General features: G+C 42.7%; 3 gene segments (V, D, J or C); all 3 read left to right on the top strand.

Moving 5' to 3' along the window:
* The first annotated feature begins 7,610 nt into the window (after positions 1-7,610).
* On the top strand, positions 7,611-8,208 carry LOC134758827 (T cell receptor beta variable 5-5-like). The segment is given in 2 exon segments: positions 7,611-7,740; positions 7,865-8,208. Coding segments are annotated over 2 exon segments (393 nt in total).
* An 8,702-nt stretch (positions 8,209-16,910) lies between these two features.
* LOC134758828 (T cell receptor beta variable 7-9-like) lies at positions 16,911-17,551 on the top strand. The segment is given in 2 exon segments: positions 16,911-17,000; positions 17,133-17,551. Coding segments are annotated over 2 exon segments (468 nt in total).
* Positions 17,552-23,496: 5,945 nt separating this feature from the next.
* Positions 23,497-24,035, top strand: LOC134758829 (T cell receptor beta variable 13-like). The segment is given in 2 exon segments: positions 23,497-23,575; positions 23,686-24,035. Coding segments are annotated over 2 exon segments (429 nt in total).
* The last annotated feature ends 2,469 nt before the right edge of the window (positions 24,036-26,504 follow it).

The following is a 26,504-nucleotide window of genomic DNA, read 5'->3' on the forward strand; positions in this document are numbered from 1 at the left end:
AGCAAGGAGTGGGTGTCTTAGCCTTGGCTTTCAGGGCAGACATGCATCTTCTATAGGTCTTGGGGGCTGCTGTGCTGCCCACATCCATGAGGTTGTCATGGGCAGGAAACACGCCTCTTTTTCATATGTTGGGGCATCTGGAAGGTCTGAGGCTACATCCCCAGGAATATCTTTCTTCTGAAGCCTCTTCTATCCCTGTCACCTTGGAAGTTTTCTGCCACAAAATATCAAACCTCTCTTCCTGTTTGAAGTAAAGGTCTTTGCAAATTTGTGGTCCTTACTTGATAAATACAATCATGGTAACAATAACACTTCATTTCTTCTGCCTACTTTAAGCCACATGTATCCTTTATTTTATTTCCATTTGCCATTGCTGCTGTCCTGATAGACAGAAGCATGAATCACCACCGCTGCCACTTCACCTTGATTCACTCAGGAAATCTGATTTTCAGACTCTGAGTGTTTTGATTGTTGTCCAACTCATTTGATTTGAAATAATTCTCCCGAGGCCTTTAACTCAAAAAGTGTTTTACTTATAATATTGAATCTATTCCTTTTTATTGTATTTTTCATAATATATAGTATTATATAGCACTTGTTATAAATAGAAGTACAATGATTATATTGCAATAGAATCTTCCATCTGTCTGTGGGTGATGCTGCAGTTTGTATCTATGAAAGTGAATGCACTGGTCAGAGCTGATGTGATTATGCATTATGGGTTTCTGGGAGTCCTCAGCGACAGACCACTTCTCCAAGTCTGGGACTCAGTGTCCCAGATGCAACCCTGATAGAGGTGCCCTGAATCTTTCATAGGTAGGAGGGGCATCATAGTCCTTCCAAATTTACTGATCAGAAATTATGGTGGTAGAGACACCAAATTTCTTTCCCCAGAGAATGATGGTCACTGGCGGGGAATTGCTCTTGACCCATTTTTTCTTGTGTTGTCATCAAATCACTCCTTGCTCAGCCGCCCTGTGTCTTCTGGGACTGAGTAAGGCCAGCACACAGATGGGAATTCCCCGTCTTCTGAGACCTTCTAACTGCTGCCACTTTCCTCCATGTGACTCCTGAGACACCTGGTCCTAACAGTGGACAAGCTCTGAAACTGAGGCTGAACAGAACACAGTCCACTGTTGTAAATGGTGCTGCAAGAACATGTAGCAAAAGTGAGCAGGGCTTCCAATTTATACAGAGAATGAACATGCAAGAGGAGCAAAGGGTAGATGGTACTAATGAACAAATAGGAAGGAATGTGGTTTCTGTTCTAATGAAATCATTCTGTTGTCTTAAGTTAAGCAGGAGAAACTTTTCATTGCAATTACTTCAAGTCAAAGGCTAGCGGCTCCCCAACCAACCAGCATAACTCTTTGCTCTGTGATCTCAGCAGCTTCAGAGGACTCAGAAATCCTTTCTCTGCACAAACATCCCTTTGTCCATTCCAAGACCCAGGATCACACACTCTGATCTTATCATGAAAATAATGAGGTGTGCTATAGTTGCTGTGGCCTCATTTTAGTATGTTGAGTAGGAAGCATTGAAGAAGTTTGAAGCTTTTCTCTTTAGTCTACGGCTTGTATGACTCAAAAGAAGTAAATAGGCATACTTTTCCCAGCTCCCTGTTCAGTGAAGCCATGCTGGAAGCTTGAAATCTGCCCTGGTGGGTATGTTGGTACAACAGAAATTAGGAAATGTTACCAGCCATGCCCCCACCTTCACAGACACACAGTTTAGCAGCACATTACTGGGGTATTTTCTGATGTCCCTGTTATGCCATTTCTTGCGGGGCCAATATAGCTCAGAATTTCTTTCCCCACTACTCTTGTTCTTAGAACCCATCACCTAAGGGGCCGTCAATTGTTCCTATTTCCATTCAACTCCCAAATTCTCTTGCTCTGTAGCTCTGTGTTTCCTTCAAGAATGCCAGTCTGGAACATGACAACTATTATGAATGGACCTAAAGGTATCACTGAACCAGTTCATTATTTACAAATTATCTTTCCTCGCATGGAATATTCAGATGCTGGAGTCATTGGGAACAGAGATGGCCAAGCAGCAACTCTGGGTTGTGAATGACATAGAGCCCCACTATTCTTCTACGTCACTGACAGACCCTGAAACAAGGACTATTTTGCTTTAGAAACTAAGCAGCTCCACACCAGTCAGGAATGACTCTGCTTTTACTTTAGGCTGAGAGGTCAGAAGGATCACATCCTCAGTATTCTCCTCTCCTAGACGGAGTATGGTCACTCTCCATCTCAGTCCCTGGAAGTTGGCCAGAGTTCCCTGAGAATCCCTGCTCTGGGGCAGAATCACCAAGGCTCATCCTCGCCAGCTCCCCACAGGTTCCAGCAGGGCTTTCCTGTCAGGTGCAGGGCACAGGAATGGCTCTGTCTGTCTCTCAGGTAGAGGGAGGCCAAACAGTGATGTTTGTATAAGAGGGACTGGGTTTCTGTGTCTCCATTAAAGTATTTGACAATATTTTCTTTGTTTTTTTTTTTTTTTGGTTTATTTTGCCATCTCACCAATGAGGAGAGCAATCCCTTGGTAGTTATATTGTTTTTGGCACTTGGGAAGGTTTTTGTGGTTAAGTCACATTAAGAAATTGTGCCTTTTTTTCCTGTTCAGCTGTAACCCAAGGCAGTGAAAGAAACAGCAATAATTTTGAAAGCAGTTACTTGTGTATCTTATGATAAAGGTGTTAAGTTTCATTGCCTACATCTAACTTTCAGTCTAGTGGAAATGAAAAGGCACAGTTAGGGGGCATGTGAGCATGCCATGAGAGAGGTCGATGCCAACTGAGAAGTCTGTGCCAATCCGCAGTACTGTGGGATTGAAGGGGAGGGAGAGATGACCTCTCCTTCAGACCATGGTCAACAAGGAAGGAGTGGCAGTTCATCCATGGGAACCTGACAAGCAGCAAATCCCAGGGGCATCTAACTCCAGGTGCAGGAACAAATCCTTGGAGAGGAAAATGGTCCATTTCAGCTGTCACAGGAGACAGGAGAAAGCACAGTCATCTAATCCACAGTCCCCTGGCTGATTTGCTTCCTTATGATACTATTTTGCATCAGCGTGTCCTCATCTCCTGCTGCTCCTCTGCCTCTTCCAGAATCATCTCTTCCCTGTTTGCTGCTCAGATCAGTGGATGTGCATTGTACAAGCTGATCATTTCCTATAGCAGCCCCTTTGCTACTCTTAGTTATATCCATCCTTATTTTCTGCATTAGGTACTGCTCCCTCCACCATTGCTTATTGTCTTGTAACAGGTCTCGTTTTATATATTTCAATTTTACTTTTTATTAATAGACATTTGACTTCATCTTTTGCTGATCTATACTTTTGGGGTAACATTGTCATTTTTGGAGGATGTTTTTGTTTATCTTTAGTGATTCAGATTAAATAATCTCTTTATACTTCAATGTCTGTGTCTTCTTACTATTTAAAACCAAATATTATTTCCTTTCATTCCTCTCATTCTGTTCCTCTTTCTTTAGATGGTAGTTTTAAGGGAGAAAAAGTTTGGCTATAACTGAAGCTATGTGATAAGAGTTATTCAGAATGAGGGTGGGATATCAAGATTGGTAACTCAAAGCAATAGTTAGGGTTAAAACTAATGTAGGACTTAGGGTTTAGGGAAGCTGCTCATAAAACCTGCGGGATGGCACTTCTGGAATATTCTGGCAGCTCACTCTGCAGACACTTCCCAGCATTCCTTGGGCCATTACAGAATTAAACAATGATGAAGCTTCACTTATTGGTCACAAGATGGCAGTGTGGTCCACTGCGATGTAAAGGGCTCTGGGCAGTCTGGGGGAGCAGCCTAGGAGGGAAAAGGTTAAGAAAAATTAGGGTTTGGATTCAATATTATGCAGATGTTGCAGGAGTTTTCAGTTATTGCTAGGCTACCTACAGCTATGCAAGAGGCAGGAAGTCCCTCTAGTCTTTAATCAGATCTACAGTTGAAGAATTTTGGCCAGGCAGCCTTGGTGTCGGGGCAGGTGCAGACAGAGGAGCAACTGCCTCAGAGGAAAAGGGAAAAGTGAGAGGCGGGCTGTGCCCTGAGCCCAGTGGGTCTCTGCTGCACCTCATCTTCCCTGCAGGTCTGGCCAGGCAACAGCTTTAACCTGCTTGAGTGATCTGGGATTCTCCAAGTTCATAAGTCTTACTGATAACATCACCTTCGCTGAGGTTCCATTGGAAATCAAGCACATGTTCTCTGGAGGACAAAAAGTATTGATAACAATTTCTGAAACACCTCAGTAAACAAACTGAAGGAAAATATTAGTAGATGCACCAAACTGTGCCGTTAGAGATGAAGATAATAGACTAGTAGAATTTTACAAAGGAGACTATAAATAAGTCTCTACTAAGTATTTGTGGGCATCAAGCAGTGTCTGAGTCCTCTCAGGGTAGATTAAAGAAGGAATTCAGCTATTATCATGACTTTGGCTTGGATGAAAATCCATGAAGTCCTCAACTGATTTTCTTGTAAAATATTACAGAATAATATTGAACAAACATTTTATTTTTCTCCAGCCTGTATCCCTCTTTAGCACTAACAGGTAAAGCAGACACCTAGAGGCAAGGTTTCTTTAGTTGGAATCCATTAACTGTAGGACTGGGAGGTCCATAGCTGGGCTTCACAGGGAGTTCAAACCCCACGTGCAGGGAACTCCGTTTGTCTGTGCTGTGCCCAACTCCCGTCTGTGAGGCTGAAAAGGGGGAGTGCCAGGTCTCCCAGTACCCCACTCACAAAGAGGGGAGCCGGCTGCTTGCTGGGCAAAAAAATCAATTCAAAAATTGGCCTATCTGTTCAAAGCCAAAATGAAAGGAAAGTCTGAATTGTGAGACTGATGAATGCCCAATTTCCCAAGTTATGAAATTTTTAGCAGCTCATGGTTCTCAGAATGATTTCAACAGCATATGAAGATATTGTAAAAAGCTTTTGTTTGTCTACAGCTTTCTTTGATTTTGATCCTAGTTGTTTTTCAGCCCACTCATCAGTTGAGCTTATTTTGATGCCAAATTTCAATGTTGCCACTTCAGTCACCAAGCACTTCTCACATTCTCCATAACTTACACAGATATATGTGTTCCTGTCTTTTCTTATTTTTGTGTGATTCATTTTTAAATTGGGCTGTGCAGAATACAAGCATACATTTGTAAGTGAATCCCATATTTTATGACTTAGCTGTTTACTTTTTAGTAATACTTTTTATTAAAGTATAATAGAGAGTAAAACAGAAATATTAATACAAGGACATCCTGGTACATTTTGACAAATGCATATGCCAGTGCAATAGTAACTGAAATGATTACAAACAAAAATTCTGTCATGCAGGAAAGTGTCATCATGCTCCTTTCCAATCAATTTCTATCCCAGAGACAAAAATTGTATTTATTTATTTAGAGACAAGAGTCTCACTCTGTCACCCAGGCTGGAGTGCAGTGGTGTGATCTCAGCTCACTGCAAGCTCTGCCTCCCGGGTTCACGCCACTCTCCTGCCTCAGCCTTCGGAGTAGATGGGACTATAGATGCTTGCCACCACACCCGGCTAATTTTTTGTATTTTTAGTAGAGACAGGGTTTCACCGTGTTAGTCAGGATGGTCTCGATCTCCTGACCTCGAAATCTGCCCGCCTCAGCCTCCCAAATTTTTGGGATTACAGGCATGAGCCACCGCGCCTGGCCAAAACTTTTCTTATTTTTATCACCACTGACTAGCTTGGTCTATTCTTGAACTCCATATAAATGGAATCATATAACATTTTATTGAGTTATTTTCCTCCAAAATTAATATTTCTGAAGTTTATTCATATTGTTGTATCAGTAGGTCATTTTTTCTTATGACTAATATTCCGTTGCGTAACTATACCACAACTTGTTTATCCATGCTCCCGTTGATGGATATCCACGTTACTCCTGTCTTCAACTATTATGAATAAAGTTGTTGTGAACATTCTTGTGGAATTCTTTCTTGTGGACATATACATTCTTTTTTTTATTTTATTTTAGGTATAGACTTAAGAGTGGAAATACTGACTCACAGTGTAGATGTGCGTGCTATGCTTGCGTGTCCCCACAAAAGCTCATGTTGAAATTTGTCATTGTAATGGTATTGGGAGGTGGGACAGCTATGACTAGGTCATGAGGGATCTACCCTCAGAAAGAGATCAACGCCCTATTGGTGGAGTGAATGAGTTGTCTTGGGAATGGTCTTCTGATCAAAAGGATGAATTCCGCCACTTTCTCTGTCTTGGGTGCTTGCTTCCCCTTCCTTCTGCCTTGGATAACAGCAGGAGGCCCTCAGCCGCTATGGCCCTTTGATCTTGGACTTCCCAGTCTCCAGATCTATAAGCCAAATAAATCCCTTGTCTTTATAAATTACCCAGTCTGTGGTATTTCTCTACAGCAGTAGGAAAGAAATTGAAAGAAAACATGGTGCTGAGAGTGACGCCATTGCTGTAACAAGTACCTGAAAATGTAGAAGCAGCTTTAGTTAATGGGAAACAGCTAATGGATAGAGGTTGGAAGAATTCAGAGAAGCAGACTAGCAAAAGCCTACATTGCTGAAAACAGAGCATTAAGGGCATTTCTGGTGAAAGCTCAGGGGGAAATGAGGAACAAGGTATCAGAAATTGAAGTAAATTCCATCCTTCTTATAAGTAGCAAAAACCTTGGCAACATTGTGTCCTGTTCTAGGACTTTATGGAATATAAAATTATGAGCCATTAGCTAGGATATCTGCTGAAAGAAATATCTAAGCTGCAAAGCATTCAGGCCACTGTGTGACTACTTTTAGGCACCAGGCAATTTAACCCAGCAAGAAGGCAGCCAAGGGAATAGATTTTGCAAACCAGCACAGATGGTGACCCTACCTCCCTCTGCTGTCCTGTCTCCCATAAGCCAAACTCACTCTGAAGTTAGAGAAAAGAGGAGACAGTTAACATGATACACTGGGGTCAGCCTGTGAAGGCAGGGTGGATCTGGAGGGATTAACATAAACTGTACAGAGCACTACAAACAGGATGGCCTTGAGGGTGTTGAGTCCAAAGCTGGCTAGGTCTGTGGTGTGAGCTGATAAGGCCCTAGATTTATTTCTGGGGAATCTGCACTCTTAATAATTTACAGACAACACAGGTCTGCTTTGGATTTGATCAGATGGACTAAATCTTGGGGCCTCTGTACCGCTGGCCACTCAGGAAATGGGTTGGGAATGTTGCCTGGGACAGGAAAATATAGTAAGAAACCTTGGTGTGAATCTAGCATCAGAAAGATGATGTGAGGACAGCAAGGAAGAGCTGGAAACTGATGGTTTAATCACAGGCTCCTCACCATCTGCTGATAGGCAGGTGTGCGAGCTCTAGCATGGAGCACCGCAGCACTAGGTCGGAGGAGGGTGATAGGGTGATGGGGCAGCCTGTGAGCTGGGGCAGGGTAGGCAGAGGAGCAACTGTATCACCACAGAAGCTTCTGCCTTCACCCATCCCTCCAGCTCTGCAGGACAGGTAGAGAGCCCAGTGTCCGTGGAGCACTAGACCTAAGGAAGGCTGCATAGGGAAGACACAAGACAGTGACATCACAGGATACCCCTCCCATCAAGAAAATCAAGGCCCAGAACTCACTCAGCTCTTCCCCAGGAGGAACAAGCCCTGAATCAGGTGCAGTGCTGCCTGCCCCACTGTGCCATGGGCCCCGGGCTCCTTTGCTGGGTGCTGCTTTGTCTCCTAGGAGAAGGTGAGTCCTGGGCACAGGACAGCTGCTCCATTCTCAGCTTTCCCACCCCTGTGTCCTCCACTTTACCTTGGGGAGGACCTCCAGGCTGCCTCCAGTGCTCATCCTCCATCTGCTTTTCCCACAGGCCCAGTGGACGCTGGAGTCACCCAAAGTCCCACACACCTGATCAAAATGAGAGGACAGCACGTGACTCTGAGATGCTCTCCTATCTCTGGGCACACCAGTGTGTCCTGGTACCAACAGGCCCTGGGTCAGGGGCCCCAGTTTATCTTTGAGTATTATGAGAAAGAAGAGAGAGGAAGAGGAATCTTCCCTGATCGATTCTCAGCTCGCCAGTTCCCTAACTATAGCTCTGAGCTGAATGTGAACCCCTTGTTGATGGGGGACTCAGCCCTGTATCTCTGTGCCAGCAGCTTGGCACAGCCCAGCGGAGTCACTGACATTCTGTATATAAACTTCCTGCCTTAGCTTTGACTTGAGAACTGCAGGCCCCACCCAGGTTTCACTCATGCAAGGGAAGCTTTTAGTTGTTTGGAAGGCATGTCTTGTGTCCTACTGAGGGCAGACCTTTCCCAACCAATAGAGCCCAGGTTTCCTGTGCCCTGAGTGTGCCCGCTTCTGTGCTGCATCTTCTTGCAGTTTGTCACTTCCTGGATAACTTTAGTAGAAGAGTGACTGCTGAGCCCCAGATATGTGCTAGATTCTTCGTATTTGTTACATAGCTTAAGACCTTTCCACAATCTTGCACATCAAACATTTCTATTCTTCCTTTATAGATGGAAGGCTCAGGGACATTGAGTCATTTTCCCCAGTGTCTCTTGGCTTGTAAGGATCAGAAGTAGGAAACAAACTAGTCCATCCATTTTCCACCTACCCCCTGCTCCATCATCACCTTCTGCATCCTGGTCAGTAAGTCAGAGCCCTCACACTGCTCTCTAGTGACCAGCAGGGCTGCAGTAGAAGCTCAGATGCCTTCAGGGGTCATTACTATGGCCTCTTCATTAGTAACTTTGAGGAATGTTAAATTTCACACTTTTTAAAAATCATTTATATGCATTCCCTTTGTCTTTCCCCAGTCTGCAGCTTATGTTTTCACTTTTATGGTGTTTTTTTGATGCACAAGAGTTTTATTTAATGCAACAAAAACTAAAATCAAGTTTGTTTGTGTGTAGACAAAAACCGCTTTCTTATATAAATGTCTTAGTGTAGTTTTATCAATTTATTCTAGTAAAATTTAAGCTTGGATTTTCACCACTAAGAATAAATGTACCTGAAATATATCTTATGTAAGAAATAAGATAGAGACCTAGGAATGTGAGGGAAGGACATATGTTCAGTGAAGAAGTAATAGCCTGTCAAACAGAGCCCTAAAGTAGACCCCCAGAGCTGATGGTGGAGAGGTAAGTGGAGGGCAAATGATCATGAACCTTGTCCGTTTGTTACCTTGTAGAAGAAAGGCAGCCAGGAGTGGAGACCACATGGGTGAAGGTTTATGACTTGACTGTAGGTTGAAGGTTGCAGCAGATAGAGGGAGGAATAATAGGCAGAGGGCAGAGTCACTGGCTGGCAGGGGCAGTGGCATCATCAGTTGACTCTACTGACATCCAGGAATTATGTCCCCAATGCACAAGTTGAAAAACTCCCCACAATTTGCCTATTATTCCCTGACCCTGCCATGACCACCAGACTCCTCAATGGTTTGGCCTTCTGCCCCCTGAGGGCAGGTGAGTCCCCTAAAGCCTTTTCCTTGGCTCACCACATCCTAGCCTAAGCCTTTACCTCAGGTCTACATTATTGGGGTCCCTCTTTGGACACTCAACTTCCTTCTATCATAGACTTCACAGAAGCTGGGACAACCAGATCCCGAGATACCAGAGAACAAAGGCAGTACATGAAGTGACACAGAGATGCCTGAGACTGCCATCCATGACTACATGTGTAGGTGTTAATAGGAGCCGAAGCTGGTGCACAGCTGATCTGTCCCAGCACACACTATAGAGAATCCCTGAGGGTCTATGACTTTCTCTCAAAGCCAAATATGTGGCCTTGGTGTCAGACAGCCTCTCCCAGACCTCTGTGCCTTCTTGCACCAGCTTTCACCCCACAGCCACCTTCCTCTGCACACAAAGCTCAGTGGTAGATATAGTTGGCATTGTCTCCATGAGACTTTGATCCAGGCAGTGGAAGACATTGTCCCCACTTGAGGAACATAGGAGTTTCCCCAACACTGCCCAGGCTGGGACCCTCAGGTTTCTGAGCAGCCCTGTGCAAGGGAAACTCTGCCCTGTGCTGAGCTTCTCTCCCAGGCCAGTCTCAGCTGGACGAGGGAATGCACATCATGGTGATGTGAGCAGATGCAGCCTCTCTTCCAGGCTCCTCCTGCAGCTCTGGCCTCAGAAGTCCTCTTCCTCAGTTGCTCTCAGAAAGGAAAGTTGATTTCAAAATTGTATATTTGCAGACAGCATTGAGAACACAGGTCTATGTTCTTTTCCCTGTCGGCCTTCACAACTCTATCTTCCCCACACCATGCTCATGTCAGTCCTCAGCCTCCTCCAAGTGATGTCTGCTCCTAGCTATCCTCTAGTCACTCTGCACCCTCACCTCCAGATCAACCACAGATGCCTGAGTTCAGGCCATTCCTCATGCATCATGCTCCTCCCACCAAAGGTCTTTCCACTCTACGCTGTATTCTCTGTATCAACACAAGTCTCTTCTTTTTGATCTTTCTCCAAATCTTAGTTTAACTACCACCATCTCTAGAGATACACTCCTTCAACAGTTCTCCCAGGCTGCTCCCGTTATTGTAAATGCTCACAGCTTATAATATGCATTAAAATTCATAGATTTAGCACCATAATCATTTTCCCTGACTTTGTGTGACTATTTCACACTTCTCTTGCATTCTAGACTGTAAAATGCATCATTCTAGAAATTGTGGATGTTTTGTTCCCCATTTTATTGTCAGTACCAACAGTGGTTCCAGGTGCCAGTGACCAATCTTGAAAGAATAAAGAACAGATATTGAAAGGCCCTCTGAGTTCCCACAGACTGTTCCAGAAGTCTGGACACATTAAATGGGAACCTCTATCCCTTCATCTCCTAGGATCAAATGAGTCCTGGAAACAGATGAGAAATCCCTGTCATGGAAGAGTAACTGGATCCTAAGCCTTTCTGCACGACTGAACTTCCTCACTGCCCATCGCCCTCCTGGCTTGTCTCCTCCTTCAATCTCCTTCCCTCACAGGTGTCCTGGATTTGAGAGTCTCACAGACACAGCGCACCTAATCACTCTGAGAGAGTGATCAGAAACATAATGTCAAACACTGGCATTAAAAGGTCATGGAGAAGAAAACAAATGGCTTCCCCATTCTCTTAGGCAGAGTGTTCCCAAGGCACAAATATCTCTTTGGGTGGCTTTGAGGCCATAGTACCTGATACACTGAGCGATATTATGGGTGTTCATTTCCATGAATTGGTGGGCAATGCCAGAGACACAGACCTGATGGTCACCAGCTTCCTCCAGCCCACACCTGATTTTGGTGCAGGGCACTGAACAGAGACCTTTGCTTGTTCCCCTCCTTTGCCAGTTAGGAAAGGCTGGTTGTGAGGCAGAGGCTCCATTTACAGAGCAGGGCTATCTGTTAGTCCCTGAAGAATTGTGAGAGCCATTCTGGGTGGAAATAATCAAATATACAATCACTAAGGATGGCCCACGGATAGACTGAAGCCCCAGTTTTGCCAGAATCATTTGCATCTATGCTTTAAAGATGAATGCAGTTTTATCTCTTTAGGCAATAAAGACCAAAAATAGACTAGCTATTTCAAATAATTGAACCTTAAACAGACCAAAGTCAGAACATCTTCCCTAGGGACAGCATTTTCTTCCACCCACTCGCTAAAGATGTATTTGAGAAAGCTGTGTGCTGTTGATAAACGCTGGAATATCGTTACAACGACATCATAATAATACTGCTACTTGGATCAGAAACAAAGAGCATTTCTAAAGCTTGAACAATGTAAAACTGGAAATGAGCTCTCACTGAGTTTGGAAATGCAGGCACTAGAGGGTGCTCATTTCTCTTCCTTTTCCAATCAGGTGGCTATTCAAAGCCTGTTCCAGAACAAGGGGTGAGATCCTCCACTTCCCTGTGGTGTCCAGGCTTTCAGAGGTAGAAGCCTTATTAGTTCATAATCAGCCAAACTGACCTCACCATCAAATGTATCGACCTCGATGCTCACCCTCCTCAGCAGTCAGAGACTGTCTGTGTTCACCAGGAGCTTATATGCTTTTACATAGCACACTTTATCCTCGGTTTATTCCAAAAAATGGGCATCTATAGGGGGTTCCATAAACAGAAGCTTTCTGTACTTTGCCCGTTCAGACACTATGAAGTCAGACACCAGTTGAAAGGTGTAACTTAAAGCTTGTATGTGGTGAAGATTTTTTAACAAATAATGTATAATGAAAATGTTAATAATGCTCTGAAATCCAATCCCACCGTCAAAATGGTCACCAATATTAACACTCTGGTGTGCTTCTTTCCACCCCTGTTTTCTGTGTTCATGCACACCTTTCTACCCAAGTACACCTACAGAAAATGGGTTCACCTGTACACTTTACCTGCCACATGCATACTCTTTTCTGTTAATATACCCTGGTCTTTATTGTTCCAGATTGGTCAATATAGATGTAACTTAACTCCTATTAGCTGCTTCATATTGCATAATGAGCGTAGACAGGTACATTCGTGCTCTATTTTCTGATTCCTAAATTCTGCCAGTTCTTTTCTAAAGTGACTGAATGGCCTCTTTAGACTTCCAGGTTCTCCTCACCCCAGCACCCAGTTGATGATTCCAGTTTTTCCATCACTCATAGTCCTGGCAGGTCTGAGAGCTCTATTTGGTTTCTCCTGCATGAGGAGACAGGGAGGGATAAAAGGATAGACCTTTATCAAACCTACCAGAGACTGCACAGTATCTCCGTTCATCCTCATAAAGCATTGATGGGAATGTTAGTCTTGTTTTATAGATGAGTCTAGATGCGGCTAGAGTCCAGGAAGGATAATGAATGGCCTTGCCCATGGTCTCAGAGCTAATAAATGTTGGAGGCAGATGAAGGAGAGTCGGCTTGCTTCCATGTGGAATTGATAGAGGAGTCACTGGAGTTTGAGGGAGGGGAAGTCTAGAACCATCTGGGGTTGTTTTCAGATCAGACACCAGGGGTAGGACAGTCTGTGTACCCTACAGCACTGTAGATACAAGCATCATGGTGTTGGCAGTGGGGAGGTACTAGAGAGGTAAGTGGCTACTGGCCTGGAACCAGAAGATCATAGCTTTGAAAAAAATTATTCCCATCACAAGATGTAGCAGAGACATCAATGTGGATAAACTAGGCCAGGGGGCTCTGTGAAGAGCTGTTGTTAAAATGAGGGAGGGAGAAGCAACTAAGGGTCACTTCCTATACATTAAATGTAGAGGAAAACAATGTTAACTAGGATCCCATCTGATTTTAGTCAGGTTTTCATTTAAGTAGTTGGAAGGTCGGATAATTTATTTTCAAGTTTAAGTAAGCATCTATACATCTTCTTTACCTTGTGAAGGCTGGTGGCGAAGGGAAGAATGGCATGGCCAATGGAGTCACAGTTTAATAAAGAACTCAGAGTTCAAATGGAGACTCTCATGGGCCAGAAACTGGTAAATGTTCCTGCATTCTAAAATTAGGGGAATCTTATTTTCTTTGAATCAGCAGAGAAGGAAGCACAGGCAGTGGGGAGGGACAGTTGGGAATACGGCAGAATGGTCACAGAATGTCAAAGACTAAGGACATGTAATACCAAATTCTAAGCTGTGAAGCTGTGATGCAACCCTCCTCCTTCTCCCAATGGTTTTTTTTAGGTCTCAGCACAGATGTACACCTGAGGGAGTAATTTGTTTGGAAATGAAGAACAAATAGCTGTGTTAAATCTTAATAACAAGTCCACCTTACAAAGCACAACTGGAAATGGAAACAAGATTATTTCTAAGGCTTTTTCTACTCTAAGAGTCTTTAACTTGGTGGCAAGGTGAGAGGTGGGGGGTGGGGGTGGTGTTGATCCACACGCGATGAGTACCGTGAGGCTCTACCACGAAGAATATATTTCTGAGTGTGAATCAGAGCCCTAAGAATAATGCCCTTTACGTTGTTTTGCCCTGCACTGTCCCACACTCACCTCACCCATAATTAAGCAGCCATGGAAATGAGGGGAGCCAGAAGGAATCAAACCCTGCTGCTTGGTTCAGTAGACAGAAGGACCTGGTGGAAGGGTGTTGGCTGGGTCTAGGAGAAGATATGAGCTCAGAAAATAGACAAAGAGAAATCCCAGGCGAAAGCTTCTGAAACCCTGGAGGAATCACAAGTCAAATTTATCCCAGAAGATGGTGGCAGTGACTCAACTTCAGGTAAAATTGGCTGGTGCTACAGAGCTAAGATGGACTTAGTGTGTTGGCAGTTTGCAAAATCTGGGCCATTTGGTCATTTTCTTCAGTGACTTTTTAAAGTGAAGTTTTACTTCCAACATTGGCCTGATGTGTGGGTCCATTCTTATGGGGGTTAGGGTTAGAGTTGCTCCATTACTTGAGTACCCATGAAGTATTATTGGTCATAGAATGAGCAGGATTATCAGGAGTAGAAGGGGTAGGGAGAGGGAGAACTGTTAAGTGAAGCAGTAGGGTTGAGTGAAGAGTATTTTAGACATATGAGTACATAGAGGGATGAAAGCCCAGCTAGCCCCCAGCCCCCATGGAAGGAAGATCAAGATTTGACAACTAGGAGAGGCATGATTACACCATGCAGCTTGATCAGGGGCTGAGAAAGCTTTCTAGACAAATGACAGGTAATGACCCACACTGTGAATCGGTATTGAATGTGAGATGTCAATATATATTCATATATCCACTTATATATCTAAAATAAGAAGTCTACCTTACAAACCCTGAAAATATAACCCTGAAAACATAAACCCTCACTATTACAGGATGTGCAGGTGGTTTGGATCCTGTGAAGACCCTCAAACAGGATTAAAATCCAGTAGGCAGAGGTCTCTGATTCTTTGTTAGTTACAGAAGAAGATGTGCTATGATGGACACCTAGGGGGCCTGGGGGTCTTCCCATCCCCTTCCCAGATCCACACCTAGAGGAATGTCAGGCAGCACAATTCAGAGAACCACCAGAAAAGCTGTGAGAATAGGACTCTACTCTGAATCCAGCTGCTCTCAGCTGTGCACCCCTTGCTGTGTAGGAGTCAGTGCAGGAGAAAGCTGACTGGGTGAGAACAGAAGGGACCCTGAACCATGCCAGGGGAGACCTGTGAACTGGGAAATGAGCAGCAACAGCACCACCACAGACACACACTCGCCAGGCACAGGGAGAGGACAGATCCTGGCCTCTTGTAGCACCAGAGCTCTGAACGCCCTCTACCTGCTCAGTCTCCCATGGGATTCAGGCTCTTCTCCTGGGCGCTGGACATGCCTTGGTTTCTCAAAACCAGGTGTGTCCTGGATGCATCTGGGGGAATCTCAGCTCTGAGTATGCCAAGCCTTGCCAGAGGAACCATGTATTTTGAAAACCCACGGGGTCTGTGTTAAAAACAACAATTTCCCTCTCAGAGCATGAGGGGATTCCATGTTCCTCTGCTCAGTTGTGCTTTGTCTCCTGGGAGCAGATGGCTCTAGAAACCTTTGAGGGAAATCCCTGTGCCTGCAACTGCTGTGCCTCCGTTCCAAACATTCTCCATGCAGTCTCCTAGGTCCTAGCTCCAGGTTCTATCTCCATTCATGATACTGTGCTCACACAGACCTCTTGAAAGCTGGTGACGGGGATGGGGCAGTAATTGGTGTGAATACATGCTACTTTAAGGCATCATCTATGGGAAGCAATGTCAGCTGGAAATGCACCAGCATGAATTTTATACTATTGTGATGTAGCACTTCTGAGATTGAAGGTACAATGGCATATTCCAAGCTGGTCAACCAAACATCTCACTCCATCAGCTGGACACACATCCCCTAGTGGGGTGGGATTCTGTGGGTCTCCTTTTGCCAGCAGCAAAGACCTTGCTGAACCATCTCCTCTGCTTTGCTTCAAACTTTTCCTCCACTTTGCAGGATCTTCTCAAATCTGGGTCTAACTTGCCTGCAGTGAGAGGAATTGTGACTATTGTCCCTCATATGAAAGAGGGTGCCCATGAAGTTTTAAGAGTTAAGTTAGGAATGAAAATGAGAAATTAATTGCTCATAATGCAGACTGTTAGGAACCCCAAGGATTAATTCAACTCCGTATTTTTTAATTGTACTACTCCCATCAGAATGTCAAGGGTAAAACAGTTCTGACGCTTTCTAAAGGCTATGGAACATTTATTGATTTCAGAGGTGACTTAGAAACACAGGAGGTGTCGTGATAAGTAGTGGAGACAAAAAAGAAAAAGTATTGAGATTAATAAATTCATATGGGGAATTGTTTAGTTGTTCTTTTTTTAACCTTTAGAATGAGTTGAAGATCCCAACTTAGCTTGGTGCCTGCTGGAGGCAACATTTCTTCCCTTGCCCCTCTGAGCTGTGAATTGAAACTCTTTCGGGAAAAAGACGCGGCAATTCTCTCCTTCACTTCCCAAACACCTCCCACTCCCACCCAGACCGTGGATGGGCAGGAAATGCAGGAACAGAGCCAGAAACAGGAGATCTCCAAGGAAGGTTGACAGTCAGCACTGGGATCTTCTGTGTAAAGTGCTGTTGAAGCAGCCAGGTGGCATGTCCAGCCGACAATGTGAAAGGAATAAGAGAAGTGAGAAGACTTCCCGAAGGTGGAGGGTGGAATGTGGGCAGCAGCCTCCTGGAGGGCTGAGCGGGGAAAACAAAATGGACCTAACAGAAGCTGTGTGTGTGGAAACCCACTTCTGACTTATCACTTATCATGAATTCTATGCTTCATGGTGTTACACCGTTTATTGTTTCTGATGAGTGACAGTAAATATTTTCTTTCTTGCTGGTACATAAGAAAGTGGTGCACATCAGAGTTGCTGCCATCTTACACTTAACTCGTCAGTATCAGGTGATCCTGAGGCTCAGTGATGTCACTGTGGGAACTGCTCTGTGGCGACAAGGACGTCCCTCATCCTCTGCTCCTGCTCACAGTGATCCTGATCTGGTAAAGCTCCCATCCTGCCCTGACCCTGCCATGGGCACCAGCCTCCTCTGCTGGATGGCCCTGTGTCTCCTGGGGGCAGGTGAGTCCTCAGAACACCAAGCAATCTCATTGTGTCTGTGTATGTCTGTGTGTGTGTGTGCATGTGTGTGTGTGTGTGTGTGTGTGATGACTACAATTGTTTTCCTCCTGTTCCCAACTTGTATCTCCACAGATCATGCAGATACTGGAGTCTCCCAGGACCCCAGACACAAGATCACAAAGAGGGGACAGAATGTAACTTTCAGGTGTGATCCAATTTCTGAACACAACCAGCTTTATTGGTACCGACAGACCCTAGGGCAGGGCCCAGAGTTTCTGACTTACTTCCAGAATGAAGCTCAACTAGAAAAATCAAGGCTGCTCAGTGATCGGTTCTCTGCAGAGAGGCCTAAGGGATCTTTCTCCACCTTGGAGATCCAGCGCACAGAGCAGGGGGACTCGGCCATGTATCTCTGTGCCAGCAGCTTAGCCACAGCATGGGACAGTCGCCTCCTTCCTGCTCACAAACCCTCAGGCACTTACTTCTCCTTCCAGCTCTCAGAAGCCCTGAACAAAGGAGCTGCCGTGCTCTTTCCTCAGCAAGGAGAATGAATGCATTTGGAACTGCAGGTGTTCTTCTGATACTAGAAGGTCAGAAAATAACCTCTGAAATACAGGAACAGGGAATACTGGGTAGTAATAATTTTGACTTATGGATTTCTGGGATTCCTTATATATAGTTCAAATTTCCATAATTAGGATATAACAGAGCTTAGTCTCAGGGATACTGACTAAGTAAATATTCTCTTATAGAACTATGAAGTTTCAGCACATTTATATTAAACTACTGTTACCACGTGTCACCAACTCAGACCTATAATCTACCAAGGAGTGGGGAAGCCAAAAGCAAACACTGTTAAGGCCATTTACAGCTACCACCCTTGGAAGAAAATTGGAATCTTTAGTAAGAATTTCCATCAAAATCAATTTTTTAGAAATAACTATTACCCACAATAATGCACGTTAACTCATGTTCATACATTGCTTTTTTCCTTCTGAAAATCTTGTAGTCATTCTATGTTTAATTTCCTTCTTCTCCAGTCTAACTTAAAAAAATAGAAATACAAATTGAGATTGTTTCATAAGATAAATCCCACCTGGGAAGGTGTTAAAAGGACACAATTCAAAGAAAGTCAATAAAATTATATCGACCACGTAGGATTCTTTGAGGTTTCCAAAGAAGATGTACCAATTTGCATTCCCATGAGAGGTATATGAGTTTTGGATGGAATTTCTCTCTCTCTCTCTCTCTCTCTCTCTCTCTGTAGATTAGTTTTTCCCTCTACTAATAGTTTCTCTTGATAAACAGAAGTTCTTAAGTGACAATCATTCCATGTTTCTCCCATTTCAATTAGTGTTTTGTATTTTGGTGTCCACTTTAGGAAATCCTTGCTTACTTCAAAATGATCATGTTTTCTTATATTTCCTTCTAAAATCTTTATATTTTCCACTTTTCACACTTAGACTCACAATTGAACTGGAATTAATTCTTTGTAGGTGATAAGAGGTCAAGTTTTATTTTTCCAAATGATTATTCAATTTACCCAATACTATTTGTTAAGTGGTAATAGTTTCGCCATCACTCGATAATATCACTTTTGTCATAAATCAGTCATTATACATGTGTGGCCTTTTTTCTTGGATCTCTATTCTGTTACATTGGTCTGTCCTGTCAGTTCTTGCACTGATAATACACTGTCTTACTACAGCTTCATCCTCATTCTTAATATCCAGTAGAATAATTTCTCAAGCTTTGTTCCTTTTTATCAAGTGTTCTTGAGCACTCATGACACTTTTTTTTCCACATACATTTTAGAACCAGCTTGACAAATTATTCAGGAAAAAGATAACAACTGCTGGGATTTGTTTTTGTTTTTGTTTTTGTTTTTGTTTGTTTCCAACTGGCTTAAGTGCATCACAGAACAAAGCTAAAAATATTAATAGAAATATAAAAATATCTACCACCCAAAAATATAAAATACAAAATATCTGGCATTAATCAAAAATTACAGACCTGCAAAGAAGCATGAAAATAGGATCTATAATGAAGAGAAGGATTAATTAATAGGAACCAACTCAGAAATGACAAATTGGCAGACAAAGACGGTCAAACAGTTACTGTAACTCTGGTCTGTAAGTTCAAAGTTTTGTAGAGATGGGGAAAGGCATAATGAGATCCAAACAAAGCTTCTAGAGATAAAAATTACAATGTCTGTGATGAAAAATACACTGGATGAAGTTAGCATCAGATTAGACATTACAGGATAAAATATTAATAAACTTGAAGAAATAATATAAACAATTCTTAATGAAATACGGAGAATAAGAGGGGGTCATCAGTAAACTGGGGGACAACAACTTTAAGTAGCTTAATATGTAATTAGAGTCCCAAAAGCAAAATTTTAAACTTAAATTTCTTTAAAGGATAATTGGCTATTTACACTGAAATAATTCCAACACAGTGCAGGGATTCTAATATATGCAAAAGTAAATCTATAACAAGACTAGCACAGAGACAGGTGAGGAATAAATGAACACATATCTCATTGGAAGGTTTCCATAATCTGAGTGAAGTCACTTGAAGGTAGACTGCGTTAAAGTAGAGATGCATACTGAAAATCATAGAGCAACCACTAAGATGACAAAACACAGCATTATAGTTAATAAGCCAACACAATACAGTTATAAAAATGCTCAAATAATCCATAAAAACAACATAAAAGGAAAAAAGGAATATAGAAGAGATGGGATTGATAGAAAACAAATAGATGATGATAGACACAAAAGTAACCACATCAACAATCACATCAAATCTAAATAGTCTAAAAGCACAGATTGTAGTATTGAATATTATCGAATCATATCAAAAAAAAACTATATGCTGCTTACCAGAATACTATGAAGACTCAGAATGTAAAAAAATATAAAAGTATGGAAAAAGATGTACTATGCCAACACCAATTAAAGGAAAGCCAGACTAGTAACGTTAATATCAAACAAAATAAATTTCAAGCAGAGAATATCATCTGAGATAATGAAAGTCATATCCTAATGACAAAAGTATTGGTCTATCAAGAGGTTGTAACAATCAAATATTTACGTACCTGAAAATGGATCTTCAAAATCCCAAGGCAAAAACAGAACTGCAAGGAGAAACAGACAAATCCACAGTTATAATCAGAGATTTCAATACCCCTCTTTTAGTAATTGGTTTAACAAGTTGACAAAAACAAAAGACAAGTAAGGATACAGAAGACATGAACTACACCAACAACCAACTTGACTTAATTGACATTTGCAGAACACTTCATCCAGCAGCAGCAGAATACATGCTCTCTTGGAGTGCGCACTTGATTGTGTGCCAGCATGGACTATGCACATTGGGCCATAAAACAAGCATCCATGCATTAAAAGTATTCAAGTCAAACCAAGTGCACTCGCTGGTCACAGTGAAACTTCATTAGAAATCAATAAGAGAAAGATTTCTGGAAAAGTACCGAATATTTCAAAATTAGATAATAGTTGTCTAAATAACTCATAAAGCAAAGAATAAATCAAAAGATAAAAGATAATTTACAATTATTTTAATAGTATATTTTGGTCATTTTTTTTTTCTTTTTGACCAAATACTGGTGAGAATGAAGATAAATAAGACCTTTCTTTTTTATTTTTATTTTTTTTAAGATGGAGTCTCTCTCTGTCACTGAGGCTGGAGTGCAGTGGCACGGTGTCAGCTCACTGCAACCTCCGTCTCCCGGGTTCAAGCAATTCTCCTGCCTCAGCCTCCCAAGTAGCTAGGATTACAGGTGCCCAACACCATGCTCAGCTAGTTTTTATATTTTTAGCAGTGACGGGGTTTCATCATGTTGGGCAGGCTGGTCTCGAACTCCTGACCTCAGGTGATCCACCTGCCTCGGCCTCCCAAAGTGCTGGAGTTAGAGGCATGAGCCACCACGCCTGGCCCAACTCTTTCTTTTTTAGGGGGAGAGTAAATTGTAAAACCGTTTTTGATGAGTAGCTTAGCAGCATACATCAAAAGAGTTAACACTGCTAACACTCCTTGACCCAGAGTGTTTTTTATTTAATGAATTTATTTCAAGGAAATAGCTATATATGCATAAAATGTTTGAGAATGTTCAACAGAAAAGAAATTATTTTAAACTGAACACATATAAAAACATATCAAAGCTGGTGTGATGCTGCCAAAGCAGGACTGAGGGGAAACTGAAGAACAGAGGACAATTTTCTATTCATTCTGAGGCCAGAACTACTCTGATACCAAAACGAGACTAAGAGATTCCAAGAAAGCTGCTGACTAATATCTCTCAGGAACACAGATTCAATGATCCTTTTACCATTACAGCCTAGAGAATCGGACAATATGTAAGAGGGATAGTACAACATGGTCAAGTAGGGTTTATCTCAGTAATGCATTGTTGGTCTGACATTCAAAAAACAGACTATGCCATTTACCTTATCTGTATGAAAAATATGAAAACTATACGATCATATCTATAGATAACTTAAACATTTGATAAAATTCCATATCCTTTCTTGATGAAAACTGTTATCAAACTCAGAGTAATAAGAAATTTTCTTCACCTAAAAAAGGACATTTATGACATCCTATGGTTAAATAGAATATTTTTGCAAGCAAACTGTGATAAGTCAAAGATGCATATGTAATTCTCAGATCAAATACTAAAAACAGCAAAAAGAGGATAAAATAGTCTTTTCAGCAAATAGTTCTAGAAAAATGGGATAATATGGAAAAATAATGAATCTCTAGCCTTATCTCACTCCATAACCAGATGTGGGCAAACTATGGCCTCCAGGCCAAATTTGGCCTTTGTCTGTTTTCATACAGCCCAGAAACTAACAAAAATTTTACATGTTTAAATGATTGAAAAAAAGTAAAAAGTATTTTGTTACATATAAAAATCTAAGATATTCAAATTTCAGTAAACATAAATGAAGTTCTATTGGATCATGGCCACAGTCATTCGTGTATATATTGTCAATGGTTGCTTTTGCACTACAATGACAGAATTGAGTAGTCGAGACAAATACTGCATGATGCACAAAACTAAAAAATTTATTATTTCACCCTTTACGGGAAAACTGCTGACCCTTCCCATAAACAAAATTTAGTAAGAGACACAAAAAAATCCCAGATAATCGAAAAACTAGAACCTGAAAGCTTCTGGAAGAAAACATAGCAAGCTCTCTTCATGATCATGGGGTAGGCAAAGATTTCTTAAGGACAAAAGAATGTTCTAACCATAAAAAAAGCAAATTGTTCTTTATGCAAATCCCAAAAAGTTCTTCAAAATACATTAAGAAAAAATAAATGTATATCTGAGAAAGGGCTGGATTCATATCATAAAGAATTCCTACACATCAGTCATAAAGAAGGCAATTCACTAAAAACAAAAAGTTGACTAGAGAATTAAAAAAATAAAAGATATATAAGTAGGCAGTTTCTTTTCATGAGACTAATGTGTTTATTTCTCCAGCTTAGATGATTGTTTCACTGATAGCATGTCACTGTCAGCTGCCTCCAGGAATTACCTTTGGTTAAAGGGAATGCTTTGCCCAGGTCTCACCCCATTCCTATGGCAGCTGGCATTTAATGACTGGCTGATATCTCCCTTCCTACACCATTATTTGATGAAATTTAAAATTTAAATTAAAATGTAAAATTTTTGTTTCTTGCTTAGAAAAACATTTGCTTTATGTCTCCCTCACTACCCTGTGCAAAATTTGAGTTTGAGGCAGGTAAACCCGAAATCAGCAAGAGCTGTGCTGTGTCCTGAGAGATCCCGATGGTCTAATTTAGGAGCACCCAGTCTCCCTAGTCAGGGTCCTTAGAGCTTCATCATAGTGACTACACACTGGCCACTTGAGGGCACTGTGGATCCACTGAGTGGGTCACTGATAGCGCTGTCTGAGAGAGAGAGGGTTAAGGGAGACAGTCTTGATTTCGTCTCTGTATCAGGGATATTACCAGATGAACCAGAGGCACTGCTGGCACAGGAAGAGTTAATCATAGTCTTATCAGATCAACCGATATGCAACGTGTATTTGTCATGACAGGAAGCCATGAACTGCAGCCTTGTGTGGCCTCTCTAGCAACCTAGGTTTGATGGGGAGTGTGATGAGGGTTTCAGCAGGGCAGCCTGGATAACCCAAGCCAGGTGGAGACAAAGGAGCATCTGCCTCAGATGAAAATCTCAGAAGCTGTGCGGATGGCTGTCTGCCCGGAAGCCTGCCCCTTCTCGCTCAGCACAGCTAGCTTCCCCTGCCCTGCAGGAAGCTGGACAGGATGGGGGAAAGCCTGAGTTAGCTGAGCTAGTCCTGGAGTACAGGGTGCCTATGGCAGCCTACAGGACGATGACATCAGAACAGTGACATCACAGTAAAAACCTCCAAAAACGATGAGGAGGAGCAAAAGCCCTGCTTTCTCACCCCAGGAGACCAGCACCCTGAGCAGGGAGATGCTTAGTCCTGACCTGCCTGACTCTGCCTGGAACACCAGGCTCCTCTGCCATGTCATGCTTTGTCTCCTGGGAGCAGGTGAGTCCTGAGTACAGGTGGGACATCCCTGCATCCACAGCATTCAATTGTTTCTGAAGTGTCAAACTCACCTGAGCTGAGTCTTCAGCTTCTGTCTCCTTCCTCCACAGGTTCAGTGGCTGCTGGAGTCATCCAGTCCCCAAGACATCTGATCAAAGAAAAGAGGGAAACAGCCACTCTGAAATGCTATCCTATCCCTAGACACGACACTGTCTACTGGTACCAGCAGGGTCCAGGTCAGGACCCCCAGTTCCTCATTTCGTTTTATGAAAAGATGCAGAGCGATAAAGGAAGCATCCCTGATAGATTCTCAGCTCAACAGTTCAGTGACTATCATTCTGAACTGAACATGAGCTCCTTGGAGCTGGGGGACTCAGCCCTGTACTTCTGTGCCAGCAGCTTAGGCACAGCCTTGGAGAATTACTGGCTTTCTGTACCCAAACCCTCCTATCTCACTTGAGGATGTAATAGGGAGAAGGAGGTGGGGGCTGCCACACAGCTTTAGCCAAGCCCCAGAGATGCTTCTATTCTTTTCTAACATTTTCCCCTGCCCTGCTGAGCTCAGTGAGAGCTCCTGCGCTTGTGGGCTCCAGACCCACTGGAAGTTCTCACATCTTAGCCAGTACTTTTTAATTCCTAGCAAGTGGCGGGAGCTTCTACTCTGTGCCAACATATGGGTATATGTTTTAGTGTGTTTCCTGTTGCCATACAGAATACCTGAGACTGGGTATTTTATAAAGAAATGAAATTTGTTTCTTACAGCTCTGGAGGCTGGGAAGTCCAAGGTCAAGGACCCACATCTAGTGAGGACCTTCTTGCTGGTGAGGACTCTGCAGAGTCCCCAGGTGGCACAGGGCATTACATATGAGGGGGCTCATCAAAGACGGTCAAACTGGCTTTTATAACAGACCCAACCTCATAACCAATTCCTTCTATAACCCTTTAATCCATGAATGGATTAACCTTTACGAGGGCAGAGTCCTTAAGACCCAGTAACCTTCCAAAGGTCCTGCCTCTCAACGCTGCTGCATTGGGAACCAAGTTTTCAATATATAAATTATTTAGGAACACAGTCAAATCATAGCAGTACACATTGCGGGGGTTTTTTTTTTCTTTTTTGAGACAGGGTCTCACTCTGTTACCCAGGCTGAAGTGCAGTGGTGTTGTGATCATGGCTCATTGCAACCTTGAGCGCCTGGGTTCAAGCAATCCTCCTGCCTCAGCGGCCTGAGTAGCTATGACTACAGGGACACATCACTACAAGGTGTGTCTCCAGTTCCTCAGTTCCTACAAGGTGATGTGTCCCCTTGCCTGGCTAATTTTTTTTAATTTTTATTTTTGTAGAGGTCATGTTGTCCAGATTAGTCTCAAACTCCTCAAATGATTCTCCTGAGCTTATGTGTTTTAATGCAAAGATAGATATTAGCATATCCACTTTATAAATGTAAAGATTTCAGTGTACCATTTTATAGATAGGAAGCTGTAGCTCATGAACTTCTCCAGTATTTCATATTTCCAAGGATCAAAGGCAGGATCCAAACCTATGACTCCATGCCTCCAAAATAAAATTTCTAAAATTCTACAGTGTTTCCTGGGCCTTGGTCAATGAGCTACAGCAGAGCACTATTCTTCCATCTCAAGACTAGCCAAGCAGTAGAAGAAGGTCACGTATTATGGAATGTGGTTACTATGGCTTATGGCCTGCCAATCTCCAGGACATATAACTTCCAGCCAGAGAATATTTGTCCTGTTTTAGTTCCATACAGAATGGGGCCACAATATGTCCTAATATAGACATATAGTGACAAGGGGCATTTCTAATACATCAGAGGGTTCAGTCAAGGAAACAGAATCCTCTAGGAATTCCAAGGAGAATAGGAGTTAATAGAGGGAATTAGTGGTTATAAACCACTGGAAGGCTGAGAAGTGGGAGGGTCTCAGAAGGTTGAAGCTTGCGCTCAGGTCCACCACTAGTGATCACAAAGGCTGAAGTTGCTACTTTTGCCCAGGTCAGGGACTACTGGAAATAGCTGAGAGTCATAGTGGTCTTGCAGTGACCAAGAGGGTGATTCACAGGAAAGTATCCAGAGGTCATTGCAAATCCACCTGTCTGTTGCTGTCAGATAAAAGTCTTTATTCTGCTTCTAACTTTTCCACAAGTATAGCTTACTGGGGGAAGCAAAACTGTTTTCAGAAACTTGCTCTCAGGAGAATCTAGGAAATGTCTTTTTTTTTTTCGAGACGGAGTCTCGCTCAGTTGCCCAGGCTGGAATGCAGTGGCGCAATCTCGGCTCACTGCAAGCTCCACCTCCTGGGTTCAGGCCATTCTCCTGCCTCAGCCTCCCAAGTAGCTGGGACTACAGGCACCCGCCACTATGCCCAGCTAATTTTTTTTGTATTTTTAGTAGAGACGGGGTTTCACCATGTTAGCCAGGATGGTCTCGATCTCCTGACCTCATTGATCCACCCATCTCAGCCTCCCACAAGTGTTGGGATTACAGGCGTGAGCCACCATGCCCGGCCTGGGAAATGTATTTTCAAGTCTTCTAGCTCTTGCAATGAGAGAGAGAGAGATTGTTGGAGGACATTTAAGGGTACTCAGTGCCAAAAGACAATCGTCAGCACACCCAGCTATGCAGCAGAGAAATGGAAAGCAGGAGAAGAAATTTTATATTTTCTGTCAAATTGTTCATGAAAATTTATTTTATATATACAGCTTTGCTGTTGTCATTTAGTTGTTGTTTACTTGTTAATTTATTCAGTAGATATTCCTGGAATACCTATTATGTTAAAAATTTCCTTGGAATACAGAAAATGAGATGTAATTTTTCAAATTACACATTATGTCTTTAAGAAGTCTAAAGTCTGGCAAGATAATATATCCCTAATTATTCACACATGCATTTACAATGTATAAAAGTCATTTCAA

The sequence above is a fragment of the Gorilla gorilla genome, chromosome 6 (genome assembly GCF_029281585.2).
Source record: "Gorilla gorilla gorilla isolate KB3781 chromosome 6, NHGRI_mGorGor1-v2.1_pri, whole genome shotgun sequence".
Lineage (NCBI taxonomy): Eukaryota > Metazoa > Chordata > Mammalia > Primates > Hominidae > Gorilla > Gorilla gorilla.